Source organism: Pogona vitticeps, chromosome 4 (assembly GCF_051106095.1).
Source record: "Pogona vitticeps strain Pit_001003342236 chromosome 4, PviZW2.1, whole genome shotgun sequence".
NCBI classification, from domain to species: domain Eukaryota; kingdom Metazoa; phylum Chordata; class Lepidosauria; order Squamata; family Agamidae; genus Pogona; species Pogona vitticeps.
The window spans coordinates 5,366,442-5,392,802 of record NC_135786.1 but is presented as its reverse complement, the minus strand read 5'-3'; the positions used below and the strand labels follow the sequence as shown (position 1 = coordinate 5,392,802).

Here is a 26,361-nt window from a genome sequence, read left to right as displayed (position 1 = left end):
ATATACAACTTCTGGGAGAGAACAGTTTTAAACTTTTAATTATGTGTTATTAGGAAAACAAAAACGGAGGAGTGCATTCTACATGTTTATGGTAGCATGAACCCAGAAAACGCCATCCCTTAGTAAAGATGGAGTATTTTGCCAAAATACAATAGTTTCTTTTCTGATGTCTGTGACCTAAGTGATCCAAGTGTTGATATGAAGAGTTGGTTGGTTCCAACTAGCTACAACACTATGAAAAACAACATGTTTCAGGAAAACAGATTTCCCATACCAAACTTAACTGATAGTGGGGTTATGAAGAAATGAAAAGAAGGCATATTGTTGCTCTGTTCAGAAAACAGAGCCTAGCATTTTAAGAAAATAAATAGTTGGGCCAAATTGGCAAGTTGGAAGTACACACACCGTAGTGCTATCTCTCACCTTAATTTCTGTGTCTAAGGAAATAGGAGCAAATTCATGATTTCACATGAAGTCACCCTGTCCTCCTGCTGCTGGCCAATCAAGTCACCTAACATTATCACCCAGTACTCAACTAATCTTTCAACATATACGAAGTCCGCATGAAAAGCTTTCTGTCAAGCCATAATATACTGTATATATATAATGGTGGTGTTTTGTTGCCTTCCACTCTGCAGTTCAACTCCTTTGATCATCATCACAGCCATTTCCACCCTGGGCATCCCTTGCCTTTGGCTTCCAGTCGATATGACACTGCTGCTGCCCAAAGTCAGGTGTGATTGGAAGTAATAGTTTCCTAAGCCTCCACAGGCCTCCTTGTCAAACTCCTCTGCCCCCAACCACTGGCTTTTCCATGGTTTGCATTAACAAACTCCTATACTTGTCATGGCTGAAGTGCAGTGGCAGTCCAGAAGATAGTCCCTCTGCAACCACTCTTAGCATTCACGCAGGGCTGAAATAGATTCATGAACATTCCTCACATCCCCTAAGGATACGAAAAGTCGTACAGCTGGACTTTTACACTCCCCCAAAGGAGGTGGTCCTGTATTATTCTCAAGGACTACCAAGGAGAATAAACCTGTGTTGTCTTGCCCACTCTCAGTTGGTCTTGCATGCATGGGATATTAATTAAATATATCTTCCCCACCACCACCTGGGATGACCTACAGTCTATAGCTCATCCGATGAGTAAATCCTCCCTGACCTTAATAATGCTGTCAGAGTCTGTATATACTGTATTCCCTTCATTGGCTGGGATCCTTGGGAAGCACCTGAGCTCTACCAGCAAAAAAGAGGCATCACCACTGTGACATTCTCTGCTTGGCACAACACTGTTCGGCTCTGTGCTTCTCAATGCCCTGGGACCTGCGGTGACAGTAGTGGGAACAATTTATTATTTTGTTATGACTGTCACGTGTATAATAGAAATTAAAGGGGGCACAGTCTGCAAGAGGCACATGCTGGTAAAACTCTACCAAGACTTTTTCAGTCCACCAACAGCCTGAGCCTGTGCCCACACACATAACAGGTTCACTTTCTACATATATGGTGTAATTAGAAATTAGACACATAAGAGAACCTTCTTATTTCAGCCATATATTGACCTCCACATGCCATCTTAGGTCCTCCCCCCCCCCACAGGACAAGGGTGGCACAGAAATTAATATATAGTTAAATAAGAAGAGCTATGATAATGTTCAAACTCCAAAATAAATTGTAATTAGAAAAACCTCCTTTGCAATGAAATCAATGTCACTGATTTGTCAGCACAGTGTTGTTGTTTTCCAGAGAACTTTGCCCATTCACATCATTTCTGAAATTCTTTGGTTCACGTTTTCTTGTGTTTGTGCTTCTTCAGAGTTTGATAAAAGAAAACGTTTAGCCGTTACAGAATTCCTGTTCTTGGCAACAACAAAAAAAAAGGTATGAGAGGGAACCTCTCACCGCTAGAAGGTGCTAACAACTTGCTGAGAGATATTGGGCAAAATCTTCCTTGTGTAAAGTTTTGTGGTGCAAGGTGATGATGCTATCAGCTAGCATCAGTAACACTTAGTTAAAAGTCATTTAAGTGCTTCCTATCTCCCTGATTCTGGTCACTGATTAGATCTGATGATCTATTTAAAATACAAGGTAACAAAATGTGAAGTATGGTGAACACTTTGTGGCATGCTTCCATACAAGTTGAAGTTTTTAAAGCCTTTAGTAAATGGAACTCAACACACTTTGTTCAGAATCTTGTTGGGGAAAACCGTATGGAAACAGTAGACTGTGCAAGAAGCTTCCCCCTCCCCTTAGCAGGGTCTGATTTCAGAATTAGCATGCATCTGCTTATGGGATCACCAATTTACAGTTTTTCTCTAACACAATTCTAGCCTTCATTTTCATTGAGATATTTACTTTTTTCATCTTTGTGAGTTGCAATCCAAAACCACGAATCTGCACACTTCCAATAATACAGTGCAGGTGCAATTTCTAAAGCATAAAACAAATAAACCCCAGACGTTGTCAATTACTTAAAAATATACAGTACTGAGTGGCCTTCCATAACCTAGACACATTCATCTGTTTGAGCAAAAACTAAAACAAAAACAGAACACAATGATAGTTGCAATTTTAAGACTAATTAAATTTATTTCCCTCTGAGAGCTTTGTTAGGGTGACTGACAAAATATAAGTTAATTATTATTTCAATATTAACTGTGTAATTATAAATTGCCCATATCTGTATACTCATGGGTCACTTTAATTGGCCATGGTAGTATTTACTAAAGATCTGTGTGAGGCACAAAATTTTTCACAACCTTTGTGAACAGCAACCCCGGAACACACAATAATCCATGTTAAGCTCTTAAAAGACCTCCAGTCCTGTTTCACTCTGAAAACTGGTTTGCGCATCGGTTGTTACTTTTTTAGATTACGCTTTTGTAACAGTGCGGTATTTAGCCTCCCCACCCAGTGTAATTTGTTTTAACTGTATGTAAACCACCCAGAAGAGCCCTACAGCACTAATGGGGCAGTATATAAATCAAAGGAACTAATAAATAAATACCTGGCAATTCTGATGGGCCTTATACTGCAATTCATCAACTGAACCTAGTGAAATTACCATCTTATTAAGACCACAATGCCACCTTTTAAAATATTCAAATGTTTTTGTATGCTATTTTTTTATTCTGCTTCAGGTTTTTTTTTTCTACTAATGTTGAAATTTTGGTTTATCTTGTAGGGTTTGAGGTTTGCTTATTGTTTATAATTTATGTTGTGAACCGCCCGGAGTGGCCCTTGGCTAGATAGGCGGTATCTCAATCAATTGATCATCAATCAATCAATCAAATAAATAAGTAAATACAATTATCATGAATAAACAAAATATTTAATAAATCTATCATGCATGAATAAATTAAAATAAACAAATCACATTATCGTGAATGAATAAAATTAACATAAATAAATAAAATTAAAATAAACGAGTGAATAAATAAATAAACAAATAAAATAAAAAATGACGTTTTCGGCCGCGCTGGATAAATCACGTCGCAGCCAGCACGACCTGAAAACTTCCCCCGCGCGCTCTCGACGGGGAAGGAAGCACTTGCCTAGCGCGCTCGCGCTCCCGACAAGCCTCTCGGACGCGCGCGCGCGCCCACGAAAGAGCCTGTTCCCCCTCCTCCCCCACCTACACCCAGCGCCCCAAGTGGGGAGCCCGGCTTCCCGTTTCCGCGCAGCCGCAGTGGCGCCCGTTTGGCGGGACTTATTTCCCAAGGCCGCCTTTATAACCCACGCGGCTGGATGGCTGGCTCCCCTCCCTCGTCGCCACGCCGCCAAATAAGTCCCGGCGAGCTTCTCCAAACCGCCCAGCGGTGGAGGAGGCATCGGCGAGGCGCGCCTGCGCAGGAGAAACCTGAGGCGGCGCGCCCGCCCGCGCGCCGGAACCCGAGCTTCCCTCATAGGCAACCCAGGCAGACATTTCCCCCCCACATACATACATATACTTTCCCCCCCCCGCGCCAAAAAAGAAAAATTCCCCTCAGCGCCTCCTTCCGTGCCGCTGGAACCTGAGTCGGAGGGCGCCGGACGGCCGCGGCTGAGGTAAGAGAGCCCCCGAAAACCCCCTCAGCGGGGGCCACCGCCGCGTTCCTCCTCCCCCCCTCACGCACGCACGCACGCGCCCGTCCGCCTGCCTGCCTGCCGTGCCGTCCGTCCAGCCAGCGGGTCCCTGCGGAGCGTCAGGACGTTACGGCAACGGCGGAGAGACGACGACGACGACGACGGCCGTTGCGCAGCCCAGCCAGCGCTCGGCCGTCTCTCTCCCCCCCCCCGCCTTTCCCCTCCTCCTCCTCCTCCTCCTCTCTCCCCCTCCTTGCCCTCATGTCGCCAGTGGCGCGCGCCCCCGCGCGGCTTCTAACTCCCCCCCTCCCCCTCCCGGCCTTGCGAGCGCGCAGCGACGCCTCCCCCTCGCGCTCGCTTTTCCCTCACGCGCCGCGAGGCGACCTCCGCCTCGATCGTCTGCGCGTGCGCCCGCGAGAGAGAGAGAGCAAGAGCGAGCCCGGCCGAAGGTCCCGCGTCGCCCCGCCGGCCCGGCCCTGCCCGTTGCTTTTCTCTCTCTTTCTCCCCCCCCTCCAAACCGTTCCCCTCCCCTTCTTCTTGTGGAAGGGAAAAAAAGGCGCCCCCCTGAGACCCAGACGCGCCCTCCCTCCTTCCTTTTCTCTTCCTTCCCCACCTCGGCCTTTGCCTCTGAAAAACCTGTAAAAATTGTTTTTAAATAACTTTTTAAAAAAGTTCTAGGTCTAGAGATGGAAAAAATTCCATTTCCCCCCGGGGGGGGAGAAGCAAGGAAAAAGCTGGGGGGGTGTCCCCCAGAAAAATGGATCACTGTCGATCCAATCTAGATAACTTTATATACATACAAATATGTTCAAGGAGGAAAAAAGTTTTCCCTGTGTTCTTCTTGGGGGGGGGGGGGGGGAAAGAAATTTCCATTTCTCAGTCAGCACAGTCTGGATAACAATATGCACACAATTTTTTTTCTGGAAGGGGAAAAAGAAGACATTTCCCAGTCGATGGAGTCTAGATAACTTTACATACATGCAATTTTTTTTTCTGGGGGAGGGGAACCGTTTTGCCTGGTTGTTGTTGTTTTTTCAGAAAAAGTTTTATTTCTCAGCCTATCCAGTCTAGATAACTTTACATACATAGGTTTTTTCCATAGGGAAAAAGATCATTTTTGGAAAAAATGGAAATTTTATATCACTGGTCATGGCTTTATTAGAGATCTCTGAAAGGAAAGCAAGCACTCGCATTCTCCAGAACTCTTCTCTGAATGAAGGTGGTCTAAAATGTGAGGTTCAAGCAGAAAGTCCTAAAAACCCACCAAAAGCTAAATAGGAAATCTATTACTCATTTAATTAATTTAATTAAAATAATTTTTAACCCACCTTTCTCCTTAAAACGACCCAGAACTTGTGACCGTGGTATGTTTCCTCCCACCATGGTTATGGTTTTTAGTATTATAATTATGCTCGTTGGAAAGGGTTGCCATAAGTCAGAATTGGCTTGATGGCAAAATATTATTATAATATTTATTGCGTGACAGAGGCCAGCCCCTATCCTGAGGTGCATGCCCCTCTACATTTCAGCACAATGAAGGCTGGATTGTGTAAGTCCAAAACTGTTTTTCTTGCAACTTTTAAATCTTTAAAGTCACATTTAAACAGGCAGGCACAGTTGATTAATTCAAGTATCAAAACAACCTTCAGCAAAGCTGAAGCTTTTCTACTGTTGCTTCCTCCCTTGTTTCACTATGAAGCGTCCAGGTTTTATGCAGGAACATTCTGCAGATGGCAGCAGGAAGCAGTTCTTTTGCACATTCATATTGTGCCAGGTGCCATCCTGTGTGTTGTGCATATGTGGCAGCAGAGCCTGTTGTGTTCAGCTGGGCTTACTCTTAGGTTGGAACCCAGGAACATCGACTTGGACATAGGTTCTGTTAAGTTCAGTGGGACTTGCTTCCAGGTAGGTGTGGGTAAAATGTTGGACTAAGTATGCTTTTGTCAACAACACCTACTGATACAGCACTTGCAACGGTTATTTCCAGATTCATAGAATTAACCTGTAAGAAGCAATGTCATCTTGGTGAAAATCATCAGGTGCATCATTTAAATGCCGCAGTTGTATTGTAGTCTCAACCCACACGCAGGTGTTGTGATTCTCCTCCCCCACCCACTCCAGTTTATATTCTGTTTGTCAAAGACCAGGTCATCAAGGCAATTTACACCATTTTAATACACCGTTGTCTCTCTTTTCCATGGTTTGTAATGTGTTACTCCTTTACAATGACATGTTATGCTCTTACTGCATGCAGTTCAGTATTGGCCATGAGTAACTAGATGTACATTATTTTGTGCTCCAGTGCAGAGCTGCACAACCTTTTTGCATCGGTTGTCACAGATGGAAGCTGTACTTGTGCATATCTATGCATTTGTCCCAATAATCCTCTTTCTTGACTTGAATAAAATGTTAAGATTCTGCTGTTCGAAGTGTTATCTGTTTGAAATCAGTATATGTGAGTGGGAGGAATGTGCAGAGAGGAGCAGCAGCTTCAGATTCTGCATTAGTCCTGCAGATGATACCAACTGGAAGTCAGGGAGAGACTGAGCCTATTTTTATTTGATTCTGATGCTATATAATTAAAGTGCAGCAGGCTCACAGGACTGCATGTGGTATTTGAAAAGGTGATGCAATGAACCTGAATATTTGAATATGATGTTACTTTTTACCTTTATTTGTTACAGTTGTGTATGAATCACCTGCCATTTCAGCTGAAAGGATTTCAGAGTAAAAGGACGTTAGAGAGCCATTTCCTGTAAGGCAACACAGTTAATGAGCTATATAGACTGGTGATCTGACTGTCAGTAGAAGATGGCTTCATGGGTTCAACCTAAAACAAACAAAAATTCTAGTGCCCTCTTACAACACGATATATCTCCTAAATATATGAGGTTTTCCCTTTTGGAACTGGATATATTTTTACCACTTAGAATTTTTTTCTTTCTGTTAGGGCAGCTTCCATACTGTCTCATAAGTGAAAGGTTACGTGCCAAGCACGTTACTTTGATGATGACAGTGTCTGTGATTCTCATGCTTTCATTCCTACTCTAGATTGCTTGTTGAGAGGGACACAGGGTAATTATAGTGGAAATAAGAAATGCATGGCTTTTTAAAAATTCACTTGAAGAAATCACAGCTTTCAGTTTTTGTTTTCTTGACAGGGCAAAGGCTGCAGAAAGGACCTTACCCTCAACATCAGTCTTGGCTGCATTTGCTATTCTGATGATGGCAACTCCAGATGTGAGTGTCCACATGGAGGAGGTGGTGGTAGTAACGACTCCAGACAATGTGGTTGATGGCAGTGGTGTTGAAGAGGTGAAGACTGTTCTAGTCACCACTAATTTGTCTCAGCATAGGTAAGCAAAAAGAATACCTGAACTTTAGGGTGACTGCCTTCAAATAGTACAGATCCTTACCTTTTCTAATTTGTTACATTAGCTCTCTAGTTGCTTCCAAGGGGGTCTTGGAACTTACTGATTTCTAGAAGATCTTACATAAACAGTACAGCTCATGTCTTGCAGACTAAACGGTGTGGCTTTTTTATTGAGTCAATCTATCTCATGTTCAACCTCCCTCTTTTATTCCAGATTTCCACTTTTCTTAGCAATATTGTCATTTCCAAGGAGTCTTGCCTTCTCATGATATGCTTAAGGTCCAGCCTTAATCAGTTTTGGATAGTTGCACCTCGTCACCTGTGTCCCCCCCCCACGCCAGGTTCCCTCAGGGTTCTGTCTTGTTTAAAATGTTAAATTAAGGTTGCTCAGAGTTTTGGGGTTCAGTATCACCAATATGTGGGTGACACTCATGGCTTCTCTATTTTGGCTTTATTTTTGTAAAATAAATAATGACACTGTGTAATATGTCGTATGTTGTTGTTCATCTGAGGTTGCATTTACAGAATTTATAGAACTGCTAAGGACCAGGCTATATTTATTATGTCCTGATACATAAAGCCATAGAATTCAAAGAAGGTGTACTTTCGTTCTCACATGACTGTATGTGTGGGGCATTCTCTAACTTTTGGAATGTGGTGATAGATAGATACCACATTCCAAAGGTTAGAGAAAGTTCTGTTTTGTTTGATTACCAAATGCTTCTCATAAGTTGTTGAGACTGCTAAAGACCTTAAAGCCCGAGCAGGTTCATATAGAAGAAAGCCCTTTAGATCAGGGGTCCCCAGCCTCTGGTCCGTGGCCCCATGCTGGTCCGTGGCCTGGGCCGGTGTGATCATGCCGCTTGTCATCCACCTCCCTATTCTTTACTTTGTCCAAAGAAGAATTCATCACACCCAATTCTAATAAAACCAGCTTATTGTTTAACATGGCTTCTTTGATTTTTTTGGTCTCGTTTGTCATCATCCAACTTCAACAACAAATTCTAAGTCTTTACATGATTAAAACTGGGTATCTCTTCGTGATAAGACAATGGGGAATAACTGCTAACTTCTTGGGTCCATTTGGGTTTGGCACCCATCAGCTCTGGTGTGTTCTCAGCCAACTTCAAGTTTGTGGATGGGACATTGGAGTTCCCTGCAGTTCCCCCTTTGTCGAGCCATATATCTTTCTCTGTCGGGGTTTGAAGCCCATGGGACTGCTGGGGAATCCCTATACATTTTTACCTTTCTCTCCTTTGTTCTTCTCTCTTAACACATGCCCTATATTTCTTCCTTTGCTTTCGCTCTTCAGTCTCGTCTCTCCCCCCCCCCCCCCGGTATGGTGGTTTTCTATATATTTGTTGCCTCCATTCCTTTTCGGCGTACTCATGAAGCACCTTGAACTCTACCCACTCCTGTCCGAGGATCTTCCTGGATCAACTTTACTAGGTCTTCCTTTTTCTCTCATTTCTCCTCTCTTTCCGAACATGCTTCTGCCTCTTCTGCTCCTTCTCTCTCCTTCTTATCCTCTTCCTTTCCTGCCTGATTTGCGCCCCCTTCAGCCTCTTATTTTATTTCTAGTTTACTTAATTCCTTTTCTATCACTTCTACCTCTTGTGCCATTATTTGAGAGGCAGACGGTATGCTCTCCTGATCCTGGGTGAGGTGGCTTGTTGCTTCACAGCCAGACCGTCCCTTCCCACCCACCACACACACAATTTCCACCCCCCGCACAGCCCCTTTGTGCATGCGTAAAAGTGTGCCTATGCAAGCGCCCCCACCCCTTTGTGCATGTGTGCGAGTGCCCTATGTGTATGAGCAGAGGTGCCCCACCTTCTCCAACTGGTCCGCAGTGTTGAAAAGGTTGCGGACCACTGCTTTAGATGGTGAGATTATCAGGTAGGAATCTACTCTCTTGTTCTCCCTAAAATGTTATGAACAAGGGTGATGCTGTACAAATGAAGCATAATACAGTAATTACACCTGAGACAGGATTAGCTTTGTGTTCAAATTTTAGAACTCGCAACCATCAAAAGTCTCTGGTTGGGATTAGACCCAAAGGAAGGCCCTCTCCTAGTGTTTCTGGAGATTGGCTCATAGCAGAAAGCCATGCCCCTTCCCTATAGCACCTACGTACTGTTCCTGTTAATAATGCTTAGTTGAATATAATGTGGTTTCTCTCAGTGAGTAACTTTTCATACTTCTTTGCATTATGGTTCAGAATGGATGGGGTAGTTTTCCAAAGTGATGTGGATTATAAAGCAAGGCATGCTCGGTCGGTCTAACTGTTCATCTTGTTACTAGTAGTGACCTAAATGAAGACACCCTGGAGACAGAAAATGCAGCTGCTGCAGCTGCAGCTGCTTTTACAGCCTCCACGCATCTGAAAGAAGCACTTTTAGGTAGGTGCACAAAATGCTAACACAGTCCTTTGCATCTGCAAATGGCATTATCTCAGGTCAAATGCAATGCACACTGAAAAGCAGAGTGGATAAAAATCAGTGATTTTTTTTAAGCAACCAATTTAAGTCACTATTTAAACCATTATTTAAATAAAAATTCAATTTTTAAAATATAAATCATGATTTAAATGTGTCATTTAAATTAAATCTACCCTGCTGAAAAGTTTACAGCTTTTCTGCCAACTTCTGGAATGTGCATTTGCTGATGATGGGGGTAGGTGTAATGTTTGTTTGCTAAATTCTGTGGAATGCAAAATAATCCACATGCGGTGAGGTGAGTGGAGCAGATAACTACATTTGAGGATAGTTGGACTGTTCCATGGTTTTGTGATTGTGTATTAATTGCAGTAGTGCTTCTTCTTTATCTCTATTCGTCCTCAGAGAGATCTAGGTAGCTTCCGTTAAATATTCTTCATCTTGTGAAGTGTCTTCTGCCATGTCTGAATATGATCAAGACAGCATTATTTCAGCTCCTTTAATGTTGTTTAAGCAAAGCTGTTGATGGCTAAAATGCTGCTTTCCTTAATGTGTTGATGTCTCTTGCTATAAATGCAAGCAATGTTTTCAAGACAAGACAATAAGACTGTACTGTAGTTCAAAAATTCCTTTGTGTGAATACACTTTTTTAAAAAAAAGAAATGTTAGAAAAAGGAAGAGGAAGGTAGTTAGTGGTTGAAGAATGTGCATCAACGTGGGAGGAAAAGATTAAAAAGAAAGAAACTAATTGTTCTGATTGATGATTTTTATTATCTCCACCACCAGAGCACAATATTGACTCCCAGTCTTTTCCCAGGCATGCAGCACTATAGAATAGATAAGGGGAAAGTTACAGTCCACTCAAAATTGCAGCTTCTCAGTGGCTGTTTGGGGGAAAAACAGCAGCAACAATATGTGCTTTTAATTTGGGGATCTTTGTGCTTTGCACCTCTCTTCCTTAGAAAGTGATTATGCTTTCTAGTTTCTTCTTGCCATGAGTATTGTCACTTTTTCCACTTGATGCCTCCCCTATGTGGTGAAATGTAGACAGTATATTTCCCAGCATATATACGTGTTCTTTTTGCTTATGATAATGTTTTTTGTGAATAATGGTATTAATGACTCTAGTCTTGCTGAGTAGAGCTACACTTGTGTAGTTTGATGTTATGCAAGTGGTAGCTGTAAAAGTGCCGTGGTGGAAGAGCTATTCATGAGGCACTTCTGTGAACAGATTACACAAAGGACTTACACAGTCCTTGTCGTCTGTGCGAAAGGACAGAGCCAAGTTGGGCCTGTGTAACGTTGCAGTATATGATGACAAAAAAGATTCTGATTAACAGAAGCAGTTAATTAGCTAGATGTTCAGTATTACCACATTTCAAGCTTGTCTATATATATATATATTATTGAAGGGAAGGATTTTTTTAAAAGCTATTTTACAAAATGTCTTCTGCTCACAATCAGTAGCCTGTGAGTGTAACCTTTTTTTAAAAAGTCTGTTCTGATTCCTCTGTTTGAAGTGAAGATGGCTGAAGGAGAGGACTGCATGGAAGCAGAGATAGTGTATCCTATCACGTGTGGAGATAGCAAAGCCAACCTGATATGGCGGAAGTTTGTTTGCCCTGGCATCAATGTGAAATGTGTCCAGGTGAGATGGTGGCATAAGAAATAAAGCCTTATGTATATATTGCTATTTATTTCAAAGCACCCACTGTCATGGAATTTTGTGAAAGATTCAACATTCAACATATACCTAACTGTTACCAATCGCAAAAGAAGTTAGCTATAATTTTTACTGAGCATCAGGTGCAGGGCGTCTGCTCAAAAAGACCTCTGTGCCTCTCTTATGAGTATGATTTAAGGTTTTATTTATTTATCTAAAACATTTATAGCCTGCTGTATATCACAAGATCAAGGCGGGTTACAAAGCCCGAGGAAACGATTTAGGAACATAAGAATTTAAAATGATTTAAACAGAAACTTTAAAACCATTGCATTAAAGCACAGGCCAAAGAGTTTCAGACCCCAAAGGCTCTGATAAATAAGTATGTTTGGACTTGATGCTGAAGCGATGCCTGTGTCAGCATCAGTTGGACCTCCGGGGGGGGGTATTCTACAGTCAGGATGTTCCAGCTGAGAAATGCTTCTTTCATGCCTCCACATAATGAGCAGTTCTCAAGTCTGCGACATGGAGGAGGGCCTCCCCTGCAGGTGCCTACCTGTACATCACCACTACCCAGGAGACATTGTTTTTTGTCCCTTTGCTTTTTTTTCTCAAAAAAGGTTATCCCTATAACTAGAGATGGGAACTCACCATAGTTTGTCACGGCAGCGCAGTTCAGCAAATTGGGCCCTTCGATGTCATGTGGGTACCCTGTATTCTACACCCTCTTCCTGTGGTCACCCCATGAGAAGCAAGGCCGGGGGCTTCCCTGCCCCACCTCCTCCTCTGCATGGGTGGCTGCAAGAGGAGGCAGGGCGCAGAATCTGGGGTGCCCACGCAACACTTGGGGGTTCAATCTGCCGAACCGCGCCAAACCACCAAAACACGATAAGTACCACTCTCTACCCTTCAGTAATAGAAGCATGTAAAACTCACAGACTAAAGAACTGGTTTATGTAAGATGCCCATTCTTTCATGATATGTGTATTATTTATGAAGTCGTGTAATTCCTAAATAAATAATTCATAAGCCTCGACCTGCTGAGTTATAGTCTGCACTTTAAAAAGGCAACACAAGAGAGAAGAAAATTAGGGGGAGGGGGGGAATACGTCATGTTGGGGGATATTAAAAGGAATGTTTAATGAACTCAGTGGAATAATTAACCTATATAGCCTGCTGTATATCACAGATTAGAGAACATTAATCGCAGATTAAAAATCAGAACATTAGAAAGAAAGAAAGAAATATGAGAGAAAATTACAATTTTTTTGTAAAGTTTTTAAATCTTTGGCTCTGCTTGGTTGTCTTTTTTTTCTTCCTGATCATACCTATCTGTTCTTGTTCCCATCATATGGATGGGCAACTGAAAATGAACACAGTGTGTTGAACTTATGCAACTCTTCGTTCAGTTTGATGTTCTTGTCCGCTGGAGTATTGTTATTGTCTCTTTATCCAGCTGTTAAAGTGGAAGGAAACTGGTTAGAAGGTGCCTTGATCTTGTTTAAAACAATTCTTCATCCTTCCCCTAATGACATTGCTTTGGGTTGATGAGGAATGGGAACAGAGACAACTGCTTCTTTTTCCCCTCTGCTTTCTTGTCAGGTCCTCCTCAGGACCATGAACTGGGTAAGGATGGCAACAAAATGGGCAGTTGCCTCTGTTCCTTCTGAGCTTCATCACCAGTCAGAGATGCCACAAATCCAGGAGTGGATTCAAGGCTGCTTCCAGTCCTTCCCAGTTCCATGTTTGTTTTAGAGGTGATGAAGTTGAAGGAGTTCAAGGTGGAAGAGATGATTAGGAATTTCTCTTCCTCACTCCCTGCAAGTCTCAGTTTCTGTAATGTAAGTAATATTGGTGGTATCCAGCCGTACTCTGTTCCCCGAGATGTGATGTCTTCTGTGGGGACACAGCAGAGGTGCCAGGCAGCAAGACTTGGGAGTAGCTATCTGATTTTTGTACTACCGGACTTAGAATGATGGTTCTGCTCTAGCACTAGCTGACAGTGTGATGGTCTTGTTCCTTCATGCCACTTTCTCTCTTCTTTGCAGTATGATAACCATTTGATAAGTCCCAAGGAATTTGTCCATTTGGCTGGCAAGTCCACCTTAAAGGACTGGAAGAGGGCAATCCGGATGAATGGAATCATGCTAAGGTTAGCCTCTGTCTATGTGTAGATGGCGCAGGTACAGACTGAGATTTGGAGCAGACCTCAGGGCATGTACATTGCACCCCATGCTTTAAAGGAGTCAGGACCGACCAGTCCCTTTACCTTGTTATCTGGTACTTATACTGATTAAGGTCACCATCAAGAACATTTTCAAGCTTCATTGGAATAAATATGGTAGACGAAAGTGTAAATGTACAACACGGTTGTGGTTTTAAACTGATGCAAGTGGACATTCACATTTGCTCCCTCTGTTATAGGAAGATAATGGATTCAGGCAAGCTGGATTTCTATGAGCACACCAAAGTGTGTTCCAACACTTGCCGAAGTACTAAAATTGACCTGACTGGAGCCAGAGTGTCTCTGAGTAGCCAGACTTCGACGGAGTACATTCCTCTCACCCCTGCCTCTGCAGATGGTATGTGACTGGGTTGCGCACCTTTCAGGAATTAACACCAGTTTTCCCCAGCTGTTACTATAGTGGTTGGTTGTGAGGATGGTTTTTTATTATGTCTCCTTTGGGGGGGGGGATCAAGGGGTAGGGAGCGTACACTTCATCTCTTGATTCATCCTCCCTCTTTCTGGAAAGTTTGTGTCAGGATACACGATACATTAGTTCATGATACTAATGAACATATATCGTGTTAGGCTACACAAGCTAACTGTCTCATGTGGTATAAAAAAGTAGCATCATATTTTTATACATTAGTGCTCTCCAACTTTGAGAAGGGTCTGTGGTGTAGTAAGACACATGCTTTGAAGGTATGTTATCCATCCCCATCATGGGTAGGATCCTTAGGAAAGACTTCTGTGTAGGATCTTGGGAAGCTGGTTAAATTGGAGGTAGTAATAGGGCTAGACGGATGTCTTGTCTGACACCATATAAGGCAGCTATATTCACACTTCCTTTTCAAGATGAAATAGGGTGCTCACCTGGAATCTGAGTACTGAACAAAAAAATAACATCATTAGGTCCCAGTTGTCTGGGTGTGTAAAGTGTAGAATATTTGTCAAGTCTTCTTTTGAACCTTTGAGGAATTTAACAACACACTTCTGCAACCAAGTGGAATACATTCCAGCACCCTGTCTTGTGAATGCAACAGATATGTAGCCACATGTTCTGGGAGATTTATCAACTATAATTTCTCCCAGCTTGCATAAAGCATGTGAGATGCTGTCTCCAGGAGCCTCTGGACTAGAATATGACCTAGATTTCTCTGCAAGGACCAAATTTGACAATTATGCTTATAGTACTTTTAACATTTTTAGCTTTTGGCTTTTCTCATATTGCCCGATTTAATCTTAGCCCTAACCCTACGTTCTCAAGTGTAGTTTACCCTTGAACTCAGATTGTGTATAAAAATGAACATAAAGTATTTTAGTAATCCTTGTTTTCCCCTTGAATTTTAATTATTGCTGACTTTTGCCCTTCTGTCAGTTTTTTCTCTTTATCCTGGTCAGTTGCCAGCTCATATCTGCTCACCCCTCCATGGAAGAGCCCCCACGTTTCCTCTGCCCTTTAATAGGGCTGTCTTTCAACACAAACAGTTTATTACTGGCTAAATAGTTTAGAGACTTTCATTTTAAGACTGCTCCTTCATTTTTAACAAATAAAAAGAAGGGAGATTTCCAGTTTTTTGGCTTTCAGGTTACAGAAATAGATGTTGCCACCAAGATTTAGAGAAGTTACTTGACTGACATGCAGAATGATAATCACTGGTGAGTGAGCACACAGCAGTACAGGGGCAACATTAACTTGTAGATTTAGCCCTTTGAAATTTAGAATGATTATATGAGCTCACTTCTCCTGGGTAAAAGGAATCATGCCCACACTTCTTTCTAAACAAATTAAGAAAGCTTGCATTTAATACAGGGAGATATTTATGAAAGAAATGATGATTGAAGTCCTAGTTCCAGCTAACTGACCTGGAGACCTCAGGAGCCATGATTATCCCTTTCATCTCTAGAGAACAAAGGGAATATGCCTTTTCCTTGGAACGACAAGAGAAAAGTGTGAGAGGGGAAGAAATTACTTCTGCAACCATAAGAATAACGCTCTAAGGTTGCAGTCTAAGGTCAGTGCAAGTCTGAGCGTGTAAAGGACAATCCAAGAAACCTGAGGGCGTCCTTTGTGTATTCTTCCCCCTGCAAAGACATGCATCTTCTTGAATGTAAGCTGAGTTGCACCACTCACTTCAAGAATAATGAATCTTAAGTTTCCTTTTCTAGGAAGAGTATTTTAGCTGTAGTCGCCATGCATCTGTAAAACATAGGATGTGCTCACTCAGGCATATAGCTCACATTTTGAACCATTTGTGATGTGGTCCACTGCAAGCTGTTTGTTGGTAGTTACGCAAAGTATGGGAAATATGGCCCTTAAAATCGGGCAGGGTGGTGACGGTTGAATGGGCCACTTAGATATGAACTCCTTACAAGAGGGATATTTGCCCCCTGTTTTGAAGGAGACCGATGACCCGGTCCATTCTGGAAAAAGTTGTGAACCGACAATTTAAACAACTATTGTCCAGTTGCTAACATACCGTTCATGGGGAAACTGTTTGAGAGGTTCATGGCTGGCCAGCTGCAAGCCTTCTTGGAGGACACGGATAGTCTGGATGGATCCCTTCCGATCAGGGTTCAGGCTGCATCCTGGGACTGAGACACTTCTGGTTGCCCTGCTAGATGACCTATTGCGGGAAGCTGACAGGGGGAGTGTGACCCTGTTGGTCCTCCTAGACCCTGGAAATAGTCAAGATTGGTGATTGGAGGTCTAGCATTCGGTTGGTTCCGTTCCTTCCTTGATGTCCGATGCTTGGGGAGGCTGTTTCATTCCCGTGGACATTATAATGTGGTATGAGTCAGTCATCTCCCCCTTGTTGTTTAACATCTACATGAGGACGCTGGGAGAGATCATTCGGAAATTCAGAGTTCGCGGTCATCAGTATGCTGATGATACACAATTCTATCTCTCCTTTTCCTTTTCAGCAGGGGAAGCTGTACAGACCCTAGAACGTTCCCTGGCCACAGTCATGGACTGGGTGAGGGCAAATAGGCTGAAACTGAATCCTGACGAGATGGTTAGGGACGTGGTGGCGCTGCGGGTTAAACCGCAGAAGCGTCTGCTGCAGGGTCAGAAGACCTGCAGTCATAAGAATGAATCCACGCAACGGAGTGAGCTCCTGTCGCTTGTCCCAGCTCCCGCTAACCTAGTGGTTCGAAAGCATGCAAAATGCAAGTAGATAAATAGGTACCACCACGGTGGGAAGGTAATGGCGTTCCGTGTCTAGTCACGCTGGCCACGTGACCACGGAAGATTGTCTCCGGACAAAACACTGGCTCTATGGCTTGGAAACGGGGATGAGCACCACCTCCTAGAGTCGAACACGGCTGGACAAATTGTCAAGGGGAACTTTTACCTTTACCTTTTACCTGATCGGTTAGGGGCCTGTCACCTGATTTTGATGGGGTCATACTCCCCCTGAAGGATCAGGTGTGAAATTTGGGTGTGCTTCTGAACCCAATGGAGAAACAGATCCTGGGTGTGGCCAAATCTGCCTTTTCCCATCTGAGGCAGATTGCATACCTCCATCCCCTTCTCAACAGGAGATCCCTAATAACACTGGTTCAAGCGTTGGTAAACTCAAGGATTGAGTGTTGCAATGCTCTCTACATGGGGCTGCCCTTGAAGGTGGTTCAGAAGCTGCAGCGAGTGCTAAATGCAGCGGCCAGGCTGGTCACTGATACATCTAAATTTGACCATATGTTACCTGTCCTGGCTCACTTGCACTGGCTGCCAGTGTGCTTCCAGGCCAAATTCAAGGGATTGATGCTAACTTATAAAGCCCTTTACGGTTTAGAACCTTGCTACCTGTCAGAGCCCCGCTCCCTCAGGTCAACTTTACATTCCCACCCGCACCTCCCAGTCTTTAATGTTGCTGGTGGCCACTCCATAAAAGGCCCGGAAAGCATCAACCAGAAACCAGACCTTTTCGGTCGTGGCCACTCTGCTCTGGAACTCTCTTCCTGTGGAGGTGTGACTGGCCCCCACCCTCCTGAGCTTCCACAAGCAAATTAAAACGTGGGTTTTTACCCAGGCCTTCCCAGGCAACCCCCTTTTGTAACATTATGCTGGCCTCTTGTCTGCCATCCTATGTTCCAAACTGGTGATTTTATTGGGGTGGGTGGGTGAGTTCTGTTTGTTTTCTTTTAATGTGATTTATATGATTGTAATATTTTTAGCTGTTATGTTTTATAATATTTTCTAAGTTACCCAGAGTAGTGGCATGCTCACTAAATGGGTGTTGTGTGTGTAAATTACTTAGTTCTTCAGCCTGACCCTGATCCGTGCCCAAGCTAGACCTTTTTTGTCCACCAGTAGGGCTTCTGCTTATTGGTGCTAAGCTGGGGCGATTCCCCAACGGACGGAAGGGTTGCTTTAAGGGAGATGTCTCCCGACAACATGACCCTTTCCAGTGTGATGAGATGCAATCGTTTCTTGCTGTCTTGTCACACCCTTACTGGAAGCCCTGATGCTAGGTGTGATCTCTCACACTTACCTGTCTTTTGAGGTTGCTATGAGAGTAAAATGAAGTAGCTTTATCGTACGTTGCGGTTTCTTATTCTAAAGACAGTGATCATGTAAACAAGACCTTACAAGCAAACAGCCAAGATTTTGAAACTCTTATTTGAAATCAGTTCTAATTTTAGAAATGCCACGGGAATAGGGGAATTCCTGGCTTTCAGCTGGCAAATAATAGAGCAGAAAAGTGAGAATAGTAAGATAAGAAGAGTTTACAGTAAAAGAACTGATACATCTTACAAGGTCATACCATGTTCTTTTTGTTGTTAAAAAATCTTCCTACAATGGTAATTTTTGGTTTGGTTTTAATCACAGTAAATGGTTCTCCTGCCACAATTACCATAGAAACATGTGAAGACTCCAGCGACTGGACTATGACTATTGGAGGTGATGAATAGAAACGGCGCTTGTGGACTTGTCTGTGTTTCCAGTTCTGTTCCGTGATGGCTACCTAAACCTGGAAGTCTTGTAATCAAAACTATTGCATGTGTATGAGCTGATTGTTACTGTAATCTGTGTACATGGGGGCAGAACTCAGTGGTAGAACCCCTGCTTTACTGGCGTAGGATCCCAGTGCCCTTCCTAACATACCCAGATAGTTATGGAGGAGACCTGCCAGCCTGGAAACCTGTTACAAGTCAAGGAGGCAGTACTGAACAAGACGGCGCAATGGCCCGACTGTGTGAAACAGTTTCAGATTGGACATGGGCTCAATGCGCGTCACCAGCATTTGTACTAGTGATACCACAGGTGCTGTGTGTTCCTTCCCCCCACCCCTTGCCAGCTGCCCAAATCACAATCCAACATGTCCCGCCTGGGTCCTCCTTGTCCAGTCCGGGCAGATGCTCAGGCTTCCCTTCTCCGCCTTCTCCAGCATCCAGCCACTCAGACAAGGCAGCAGGGTGGGGATTCTTGCTGTGCAGCTGTTGAGTGGTCAGCTGCTGGAGGAGGCAGGGAAGGGAAGCCTGAGCTGGCCGACAAGAGGACCTGGGTGGCACTCACTGGGTTGTGAGTGTGGCAGCTGGTGGTTGGAGGAACGTGCATCCAGAACTCCTCCACTACTATACTTCCAGTATTCCCTCCCTCTTATATATTTTAGGCACATCTTCCTGTCAGCCATTTTGGAAATAGATGATATGTTAAAATTGTTCTGGAATATACAATTTCAGACTTTTGGGTGGGCAGTTGCTTGATTGAATGTCTCCACGGTATCTATAAAAATGTGTTTAGAAGTCAAGGAGAAGGATTCCAAGCGAAAACCAAGCACTGTGAGGGAAGACTGAAGGAGCTGGGCCTGTTTAGCCTTAAAATAAAATTAAAAGAGACTGAAGTGAAATATGATAGCACTTTTCAAATACTTGAAAGGCTGCCCTACAGAAGAGGAGCAGGATCTGTTCTCAATCATTCCCAGAGTGGACATGCAACCATGGGCTCAAGTTACAGGAAGCCGGATTTCGGTTGAATATCAGGAACAACTTCCTAACTGTTAGAGCAGTACAACAATGGAACCCATGACCTCATGGGGAGTTGGTGAGCGCTCAAACACTGGAGGCATTCAAGAGAAAATGGGACAGCCCTCTGTAAGATCTGCTTTGATTTGGATTCCTGCCTTGAGCGGGGTGGTGGTGGTTTGGCATTAATGGCCTTATAGCCTCCCCTCCCAACTCTGTGATTCTAGCAGAACGTTCCCTCTGTTTGCTGTTTTGTAAGGCTTTAGAAGTGGGAATAGCATTTGAGTCAGAAGTGTTGTTATTCTGGAACAAGTTATGCCACATAAATATATGGTAAAAATATAAGAGTGCCATTTGTAAAATATGTGTGGAGTACAAGTACCTTGCATGTGAGTGTGCCCACAGTAGAGTTCGGAAGCATTACTTTTTTGGACTACCAGTTCCCAGAATCCTCCAGCCACCCACCCCTGCTGCCTGGGGAATTCTGGGACTTGTAGTCCAAAGAGACGTTTCCAAGCCGGAGTACAAACATAGGCATACCAGGTCACCTTCCTTTCTTTGCAGATTTTTTAAGCATTCTCTCCTTTCCTCCAGAGGATACATTCGCGTTTTGGCGAGGCCTGAAGGAAGCTGGCTTGTTGGAAGAAGTGATCCAGGAGTTCCAAGCGGAGCTCCTGGAGACGATGAAGGGCCTGCAGCAGAGAATTCAGGATCCCCCTTTACAGCTGAGTGGTAAGATGTGTCAAGTGCACCGATCTTTCTGGCAAACAGTACTGTTTTTTCAAAAGTTCTTAACAGTTGTTAGAGGTCATTCAAATGGCTACCATAACTTCTAGGAACAGAAAAGACTGTTGGTGTAGATGTTGTAGGTAATGTTGGGACATTTAGGTCACAATTTCTACCTTTTTATTGAGTATTAAGAAGCTGAAGAAAGGATTCTTTCAAATACGCCCAAACAATAATGCTTATGGCTTTTTGGATTCTTTGTGTATGTAATTCGTTGCTTGTGCAAGATATGAATCTGTTCCTTAAATATTTAATACAGTGGTGCCTTGCCAGACAATGTTAATTCCGCGAAAATTGCTGTCTTGAGAAAACATTGTCTTGCGAAACATGGTTCCCCATTGGAATGCATTGAAATCTATTTAATGTGTTCCAATGGGGAAAAAACATCGTCTTGCGAAAATCATCCATAGGAAACATCTTGCGGAACGCGGTTCCCCATAGGAATGTATTGAAATCTATTTAATGTGTTCCAATGGGGAAAAATCGTCATCTTGCGAAAATCGTCCATAGGAAAACATTGTCTTGCGAAGCGCAACAGTGATCGCAAAAACTGTTCGTCTTGCGGATTAATCATAACGTGAAGCAATCATCTTGCAAGGCACCACTGTAATTAAATTCAGCAAATCTTGGCTCCTAACGATTCCAAAGAAAATCTAGAACCATAGTCGCCAAAGTTCAGAAATCAGAGGACATCCTGAATATGATGTCTCGTAATCATGAGGTTCTACTTCGTTGCCTGTGTAACATCTTGTCCTCTTCCTATCGTAACTATATTTTGCCCTTTCCTCTGTTTTCCTCCCTCTTTGACATCTTGTAATCTGCCAAGACTGTTTCAGGCTCTTTCATAAGAGAGATTCAGAATCCATGATGATGCAGATTTGAGTAAAACATATTTTGCATTCAGAATACAAATTTTAATGGCTTGGAGTTACTGGACAGGAAGGCTTCTGTTTGGAGAGGCATCATAGAGAAACAGCTTATGTGGGTTTTTTAAAAATTTATTTACCTTTATATCCAGCCCATTGAGTGAGCATGCCGCTACTTTGGGCAGCTTACAAAATATTATAAAACATACAGCTAAAATATTAAAACCATATAAAACATATTAAAAGAAAACAAACAGAACTCTAAAACCCACCCCAATAAAATCACCAGTCTGGAACATAGGATGGCGGACAAGAGGCCAGCATAATGTTACAAAAGGGGGTTGCTTGGGAAGGCCTGGGTAAAAAGCCAGGTTTTGATTTGCTTGCGGAAGCTCAGGAGGGTGGGGGCCAGTCGCACCTCCACAGGAATAGAGTTCCAGAGCGGAGTAGCCATGACCGAAAAGGTCCGTTTTCTGGTTGATGCCTTCTGGACCTCTCTTGGAGTGGCCTGGATGAAAGCTACAGAAAGCTAAGGTGGCCATTTTTCTTGTATTAACACTGCTGACTTCTCTTTTCTGCTGGCTCTGGAAGGAAAAATTAAGAATGAATGATAAGTTACACATTTTGTTGTCTTTGTGGCATAGTATTTCTAACAATTAATAAAAGAGGAAACAAAGCAAGTTTATTTCCCAAAGATACTTCTATTCCAAATGCAGTTACATTTTATTTGGTCTTTATTTCAGCTTGAGATCAGGAATTAGGTAGGAGTTCATCCAATTAAAAGTTAAAATTTTATCTTTGTAGCCTTGTACCACCCTATACCACCAGTAATGAAATAGAAATGATAATAAATAAAAAGCACAGATTAATCACTCTTCTTTCTTTGAATGTCAGCAATTGAGATTTTTGTTCCCACCTTATTTTTTTTAAGATGCTGTCTTGCTCAACAATACAGTCCAGAACTTTGGCATGCTAGACCTGGTGAAGAAGGTTTTAGCCAGCCACAAGTGCCAAATGGATCGTTCCAGAGAGCAGTATACACGAGATTTAGCAGGTATGAATATGCAGCCTTATACACAGCGGAGAAGAAAGAGTCCCTCTGGCCTCAGTTTTTCCTGCAGGTCTTGTACCAGGATTTGATCTGAAAAGTTTTTTTTTCCCCAAAGAACAAACATGGCTGGAGATTTCTCAGGCTGTGCCTTCACATTTGAATCCAGCTCCTTTCCAAGATGCTTCTCCAGACCTTACCCTTAGAGTTGTCATTTTCAACTCCATTGAATGGATCAGTTAGTGGACTGGGCGGTGTTCCTATGGTCTGCTAAACCAGGGGTCCCTAACCCTCGGTCCGCGGCCCATTGCCGGTCCATGGGCTCCCTGGAACTGGGCCGCAGAGACTGATCTCCGCCACCCCTGCACACACGCATGGTGAGCGTGTTGCGCTTGCGGAGGGGCCCAACATGCCCCACCCGTGAGCATGGGGGGACCCCCGTGCATGGAGCCCGCACCTCCCCAAACTGGTCTGTGGTCCCAGAAAAGGTTGGGGACCTCTGTGCTAAAGTACGCATCATCTATTTTAGTAACAGAAATAGGGACTCATTTATTTCTTCCCACAGCAAGCCAGCCTGCCTTGCATTTCCTTATCCATTCCCCTATTCCAGTATGCAGCACGATAAGCAAAGTGTGCTGCTTATATATTGCCCCATAGCACTTAAAACACACTCGGGGTGGTTACCGTTTTATTATGCAAGGCTACACATTGGTGTGCACACACACACACACACACACACACACAGAGCACACTCTACACTGCTAAGCTCCTTAGCAGCAAGACTTTCAGGACTTTTCCCCCAAAGAATAGTGTGAGTCAACATGGGGTGTGAACACAGTGTTACACAAGCCAGGGAGACCCAGGTCTCGATCCTTGTTTGTCTTTTAAGCTTTCACAGAGTCATGCTTGAAAAGTTTGCTTTCTCTCAGTCCAACGTGCCTCACTGACTTCTTGTGATAATGATTACAGTGGTGCCCCGCATAACAGGTGCCCTGTTTAACGACGAATCCGCATAACAGTGGCTTTTTTGCGATCACATTGCAATGTTTTAAATAGTAAAACATCGCTTTGTGACGATCGGTAAACTGTTTCGCTTACCGATTTCCGCATAGCGATGTTTTTTCTAACAGCTGATCGGTGGTTCCAAAATGCCCACCGGGTTTAAAAAAATGGCCGCCCGCAGTGTTTTCACGCCCTTTCCTCGCTTACCGGGCAGCGAAAATGGCGGCCGTATGGAGGATTTTTGTATAACGGTGAGTTTTTTGCCCATAAGAACGCATTAATCGTGTTTTAATGCATTCCTATGGGCTTTTTTGTTCCGCATAGTGACGAATCCGTATAGCGACAATGTTTTTCGGAATGGATTATCGTTGCTATGTGGGGCACCACTGCATTTGTTTAACTTGTTGCACTGATAAACTGTTTTATATATAAGTTCTCTCAGGCATTGTATTGATGTAAAGCTGAAAAATAATACCACAACAAGGAAAGAATTAAGCCATATTTGGCCGTTATTAAAGCAGACAACATACCACAAGTAGGGAAGAGCAACCTACATAGCCTCTCCACTTCTGCCTTCTATGGCAGAAGGTGCACAATCTGAGAAGAAGAGCATAGCTTGTCCTTGAGGGCTCTCTGCAAAGGTGTGGATGCTGATTTTCAAGTAATACATTTAATTCTATCCTAGCTGGAGGTGAAAACCCTTCAGCTTCTGTGTTCTAAAGGGGGTTGCACCAGGCAGAAGGGCTGTTTCCCTTTATAGCTATTGCGGCAGTACCCTGTTCTCCTTAAGAGATTTTTCACAGTAAGGCCCCTTGGTACTCCCTGTTTCAGAATAGCTTTAGCGCCACAGATGATGAGAGGCAGTTTAAGAGGAGGATACCAAACTCCAGTTCTTAGCTGATTAGTGTCACTGAACACCCTGCTTAGCCACTGTTACGATCTTCCTTCCTTCCTTTTTTATCTCCAGCTCTAGAGCAGCAGTGCGATGAGCATCGGAAAAGAGCAAAGGAGCTGAAACACAAATCACAGCACCTCAACAACGTGCTAATGACCTTGACGCCGGTCTCCCTCCCCTCCCCTTTGAAACGCCCCAGGCTCACGAGAGCCACCTCTGGACCTCCAGCCATCCCCTCACAGATCTTGACTCAGCCCGCACAGATCACCTTGGCTCCGGGGATGCCGGTCACTCAGCTGGCCAACCTGCCTATAGGCAAAGTGGTCTCTGCCCTCCCACTGTCTGCTCTGGGGAAAACAGCGACCCAAGTGACTTCCACAAGCTCTCCAGCCTCCCCACTGCTGGGTGGATACACAGTCCTGGCCTCAGCAGGTTCTGCTTTCCCCAACGCCGTCGAAATACACCCAGATGCCTCCAACCTCACAGTCCTGAGCACAGCAGCCATCCAGGACGGCGGCACCGTGGTCAAAGTGGTGAGCCCTTTCCAGCTGCTTACTCTCCCAGGACTGGGCACAGCTATCCAGAATGTCACACAAGTGTCTCCCGGTGGGAGTACAATCATGACTGTACCCTCCACTGTTGTTGAGGGTACGACGGCAACAGAAGAACATACTACCATTGAGGTAACTACAGTAGATGACTCTGAGCAGAAATGAGACACAGACTTTTAGCCTGCTTTCTGGGGTGTGCTTTGGGCTCACACAGACATCCCTCTGATGAGAAGAAGAGGGCACTGGGAAAAGAGGAAGGAGACGGATCAGCTCATGGGAGAACAGTGAGGATGGAAACAGGAGGGAGAGAAGCATAGAGAGACCAAGCTGAAGGGAGAACACTACACAAAGGTGATGAAATTCCTCTGTTCCAGGAGAATCGTTGAAAGCTACCATCTTTCCACCTACTGTATTCGAGCACTGTGCTTTCTCTGGCAATCTGCAGTGGAACAAAAGTGTTTGTAGAGCAAGAGAGGCAGACGAGGCAGGTTTCTGAGAATGAAAGAAATCGAAGAACCAAAGGACAAGTTAGCCAGCCAAGCAAGTGTAGCTCTCAGAATGGCAGTGCAGATAGCCAGGAAGGCATTTCCTGGGCTGAGCCATGATTCAGGCTGTACATGGGTCGTGGGCTCTTTCCCTGCCAGGTGGGAGAACAGGTGAGAAAAAACACTGCCTGGGATTGAGTGTTGGGTAAAACGTGTAGGAAGGCTCCCAGGGCCGCCTTCGCTTTGCAAAATGCTTGCAGGATTTAAAGCAGTCTGGAAGATAAGCAAGGAGGGTCCTTTGGGGGGGGATGCTTAGAGCGGGGACTTAAAAGAGTTGCCCATTTTTTAAATGCAACACTGGGCACATCTCTTTACCTCACTGTGTGGAACTCACAGTTTGAGACCTAGGACATGAGGTGTTTTGGAAGAGGGTTTGTACAGAGGACCAGTAGAAACCCATTCAAATAGAAGCCATTAACCTCCAAGAATTAATGGCTTCTTTATGTTATTAAAAGGCAAATAGACAAAAAAAACCAACAACCCCCATCCCTCACATATTCTAGCCTTTTTTGTTTGAGGCTAGTGGCCGGAGGAGATCATTCTTCTGAATACTGGATGCCTGAGCTGCTTTTGTGTCAGTGGAGGGCTGACGGTGTCTCTGTTCACACTGTCATCTTCCACAGGCGGCGATCCTTATCCACTGTGCATCGGCTTCTCGGGCCAATATATTTGTGGAAAGGATATTTAGGCTGAAAAGGCAGGGGGAGCAGTGAATATGTGCCACTTCTGAGCTTTTGGGGGTGCTGTTTCAGCTGCCTTGAGGGAATGTGATAACCGGTTGCTTAAAAAAAATGCAAGACAAGACATGCCAACGGGAGGGAGACGTTTGCTGCCCTAAAACACATCTAGGCAGTTGGATTCTTGCAGTGTGAGTTTGTCAGTAACAGCAAATGGAAGACTGGAATAAACTATTAAATGTGTTTTTAAGCATG

At 43.9% G+C, this 26,361-nt stretch overlaps 1 protein-coding gene across 9 annotated transcripts; it reads left to right on the top strand.

The window, feature by feature from the left end:
• The first annotated feature begins 3,811 nt into the window (after positions 1-3,811).
• Positions 3,812-26,361, top strand: GMEB2 (glucocorticoid modulatory element binding protein 2). Of its 9 annotated transcripts, XM_078391973.1 has the most exons (11): positions 5,098-5,617; positions 5,768-5,973; positions 7,230-7,424; positions 9,749-9,843; positions 11,400-11,527; positions 13,591-13,694; positions 13,967-14,124; positions 18,601-18,672; positions 20,331-20,468; positions 22,320-22,442; positions 24,406-26,361. In XM_078391973.1, exons 3-11 carry the CDS (start codon positions 7,291-7,293, stop codon positions 25,047-25,049), a joined length of 1,596 nt encoding a protein of 531 aa, XP_078248099.1. In that variant the 5' UTR covers positions 5,098-5,617; positions 5,768-5,973; positions 7,230-7,290; the 3' UTR covers positions 25,050-26,361. The 9 variants fall into 9 exon arrangements, with proteins under 9 accessions (XP_072852774.1, XP_078248102.1, XP_078248099.1 ...); XM_072996673.2 differs by lacking the exons at positions 5,098-5,617; positions 5,768-5,973 and adding an exon at positions 3,812-4,050 and having other exon boundaries at positions 9,746-9,843; XM_078391976.1 differs by lacking the exons at positions 5,098-5,617; positions 5,768-5,973 and adding an exon at positions 3,867-4,050 and having other exon boundaries at positions 11,405-11,527.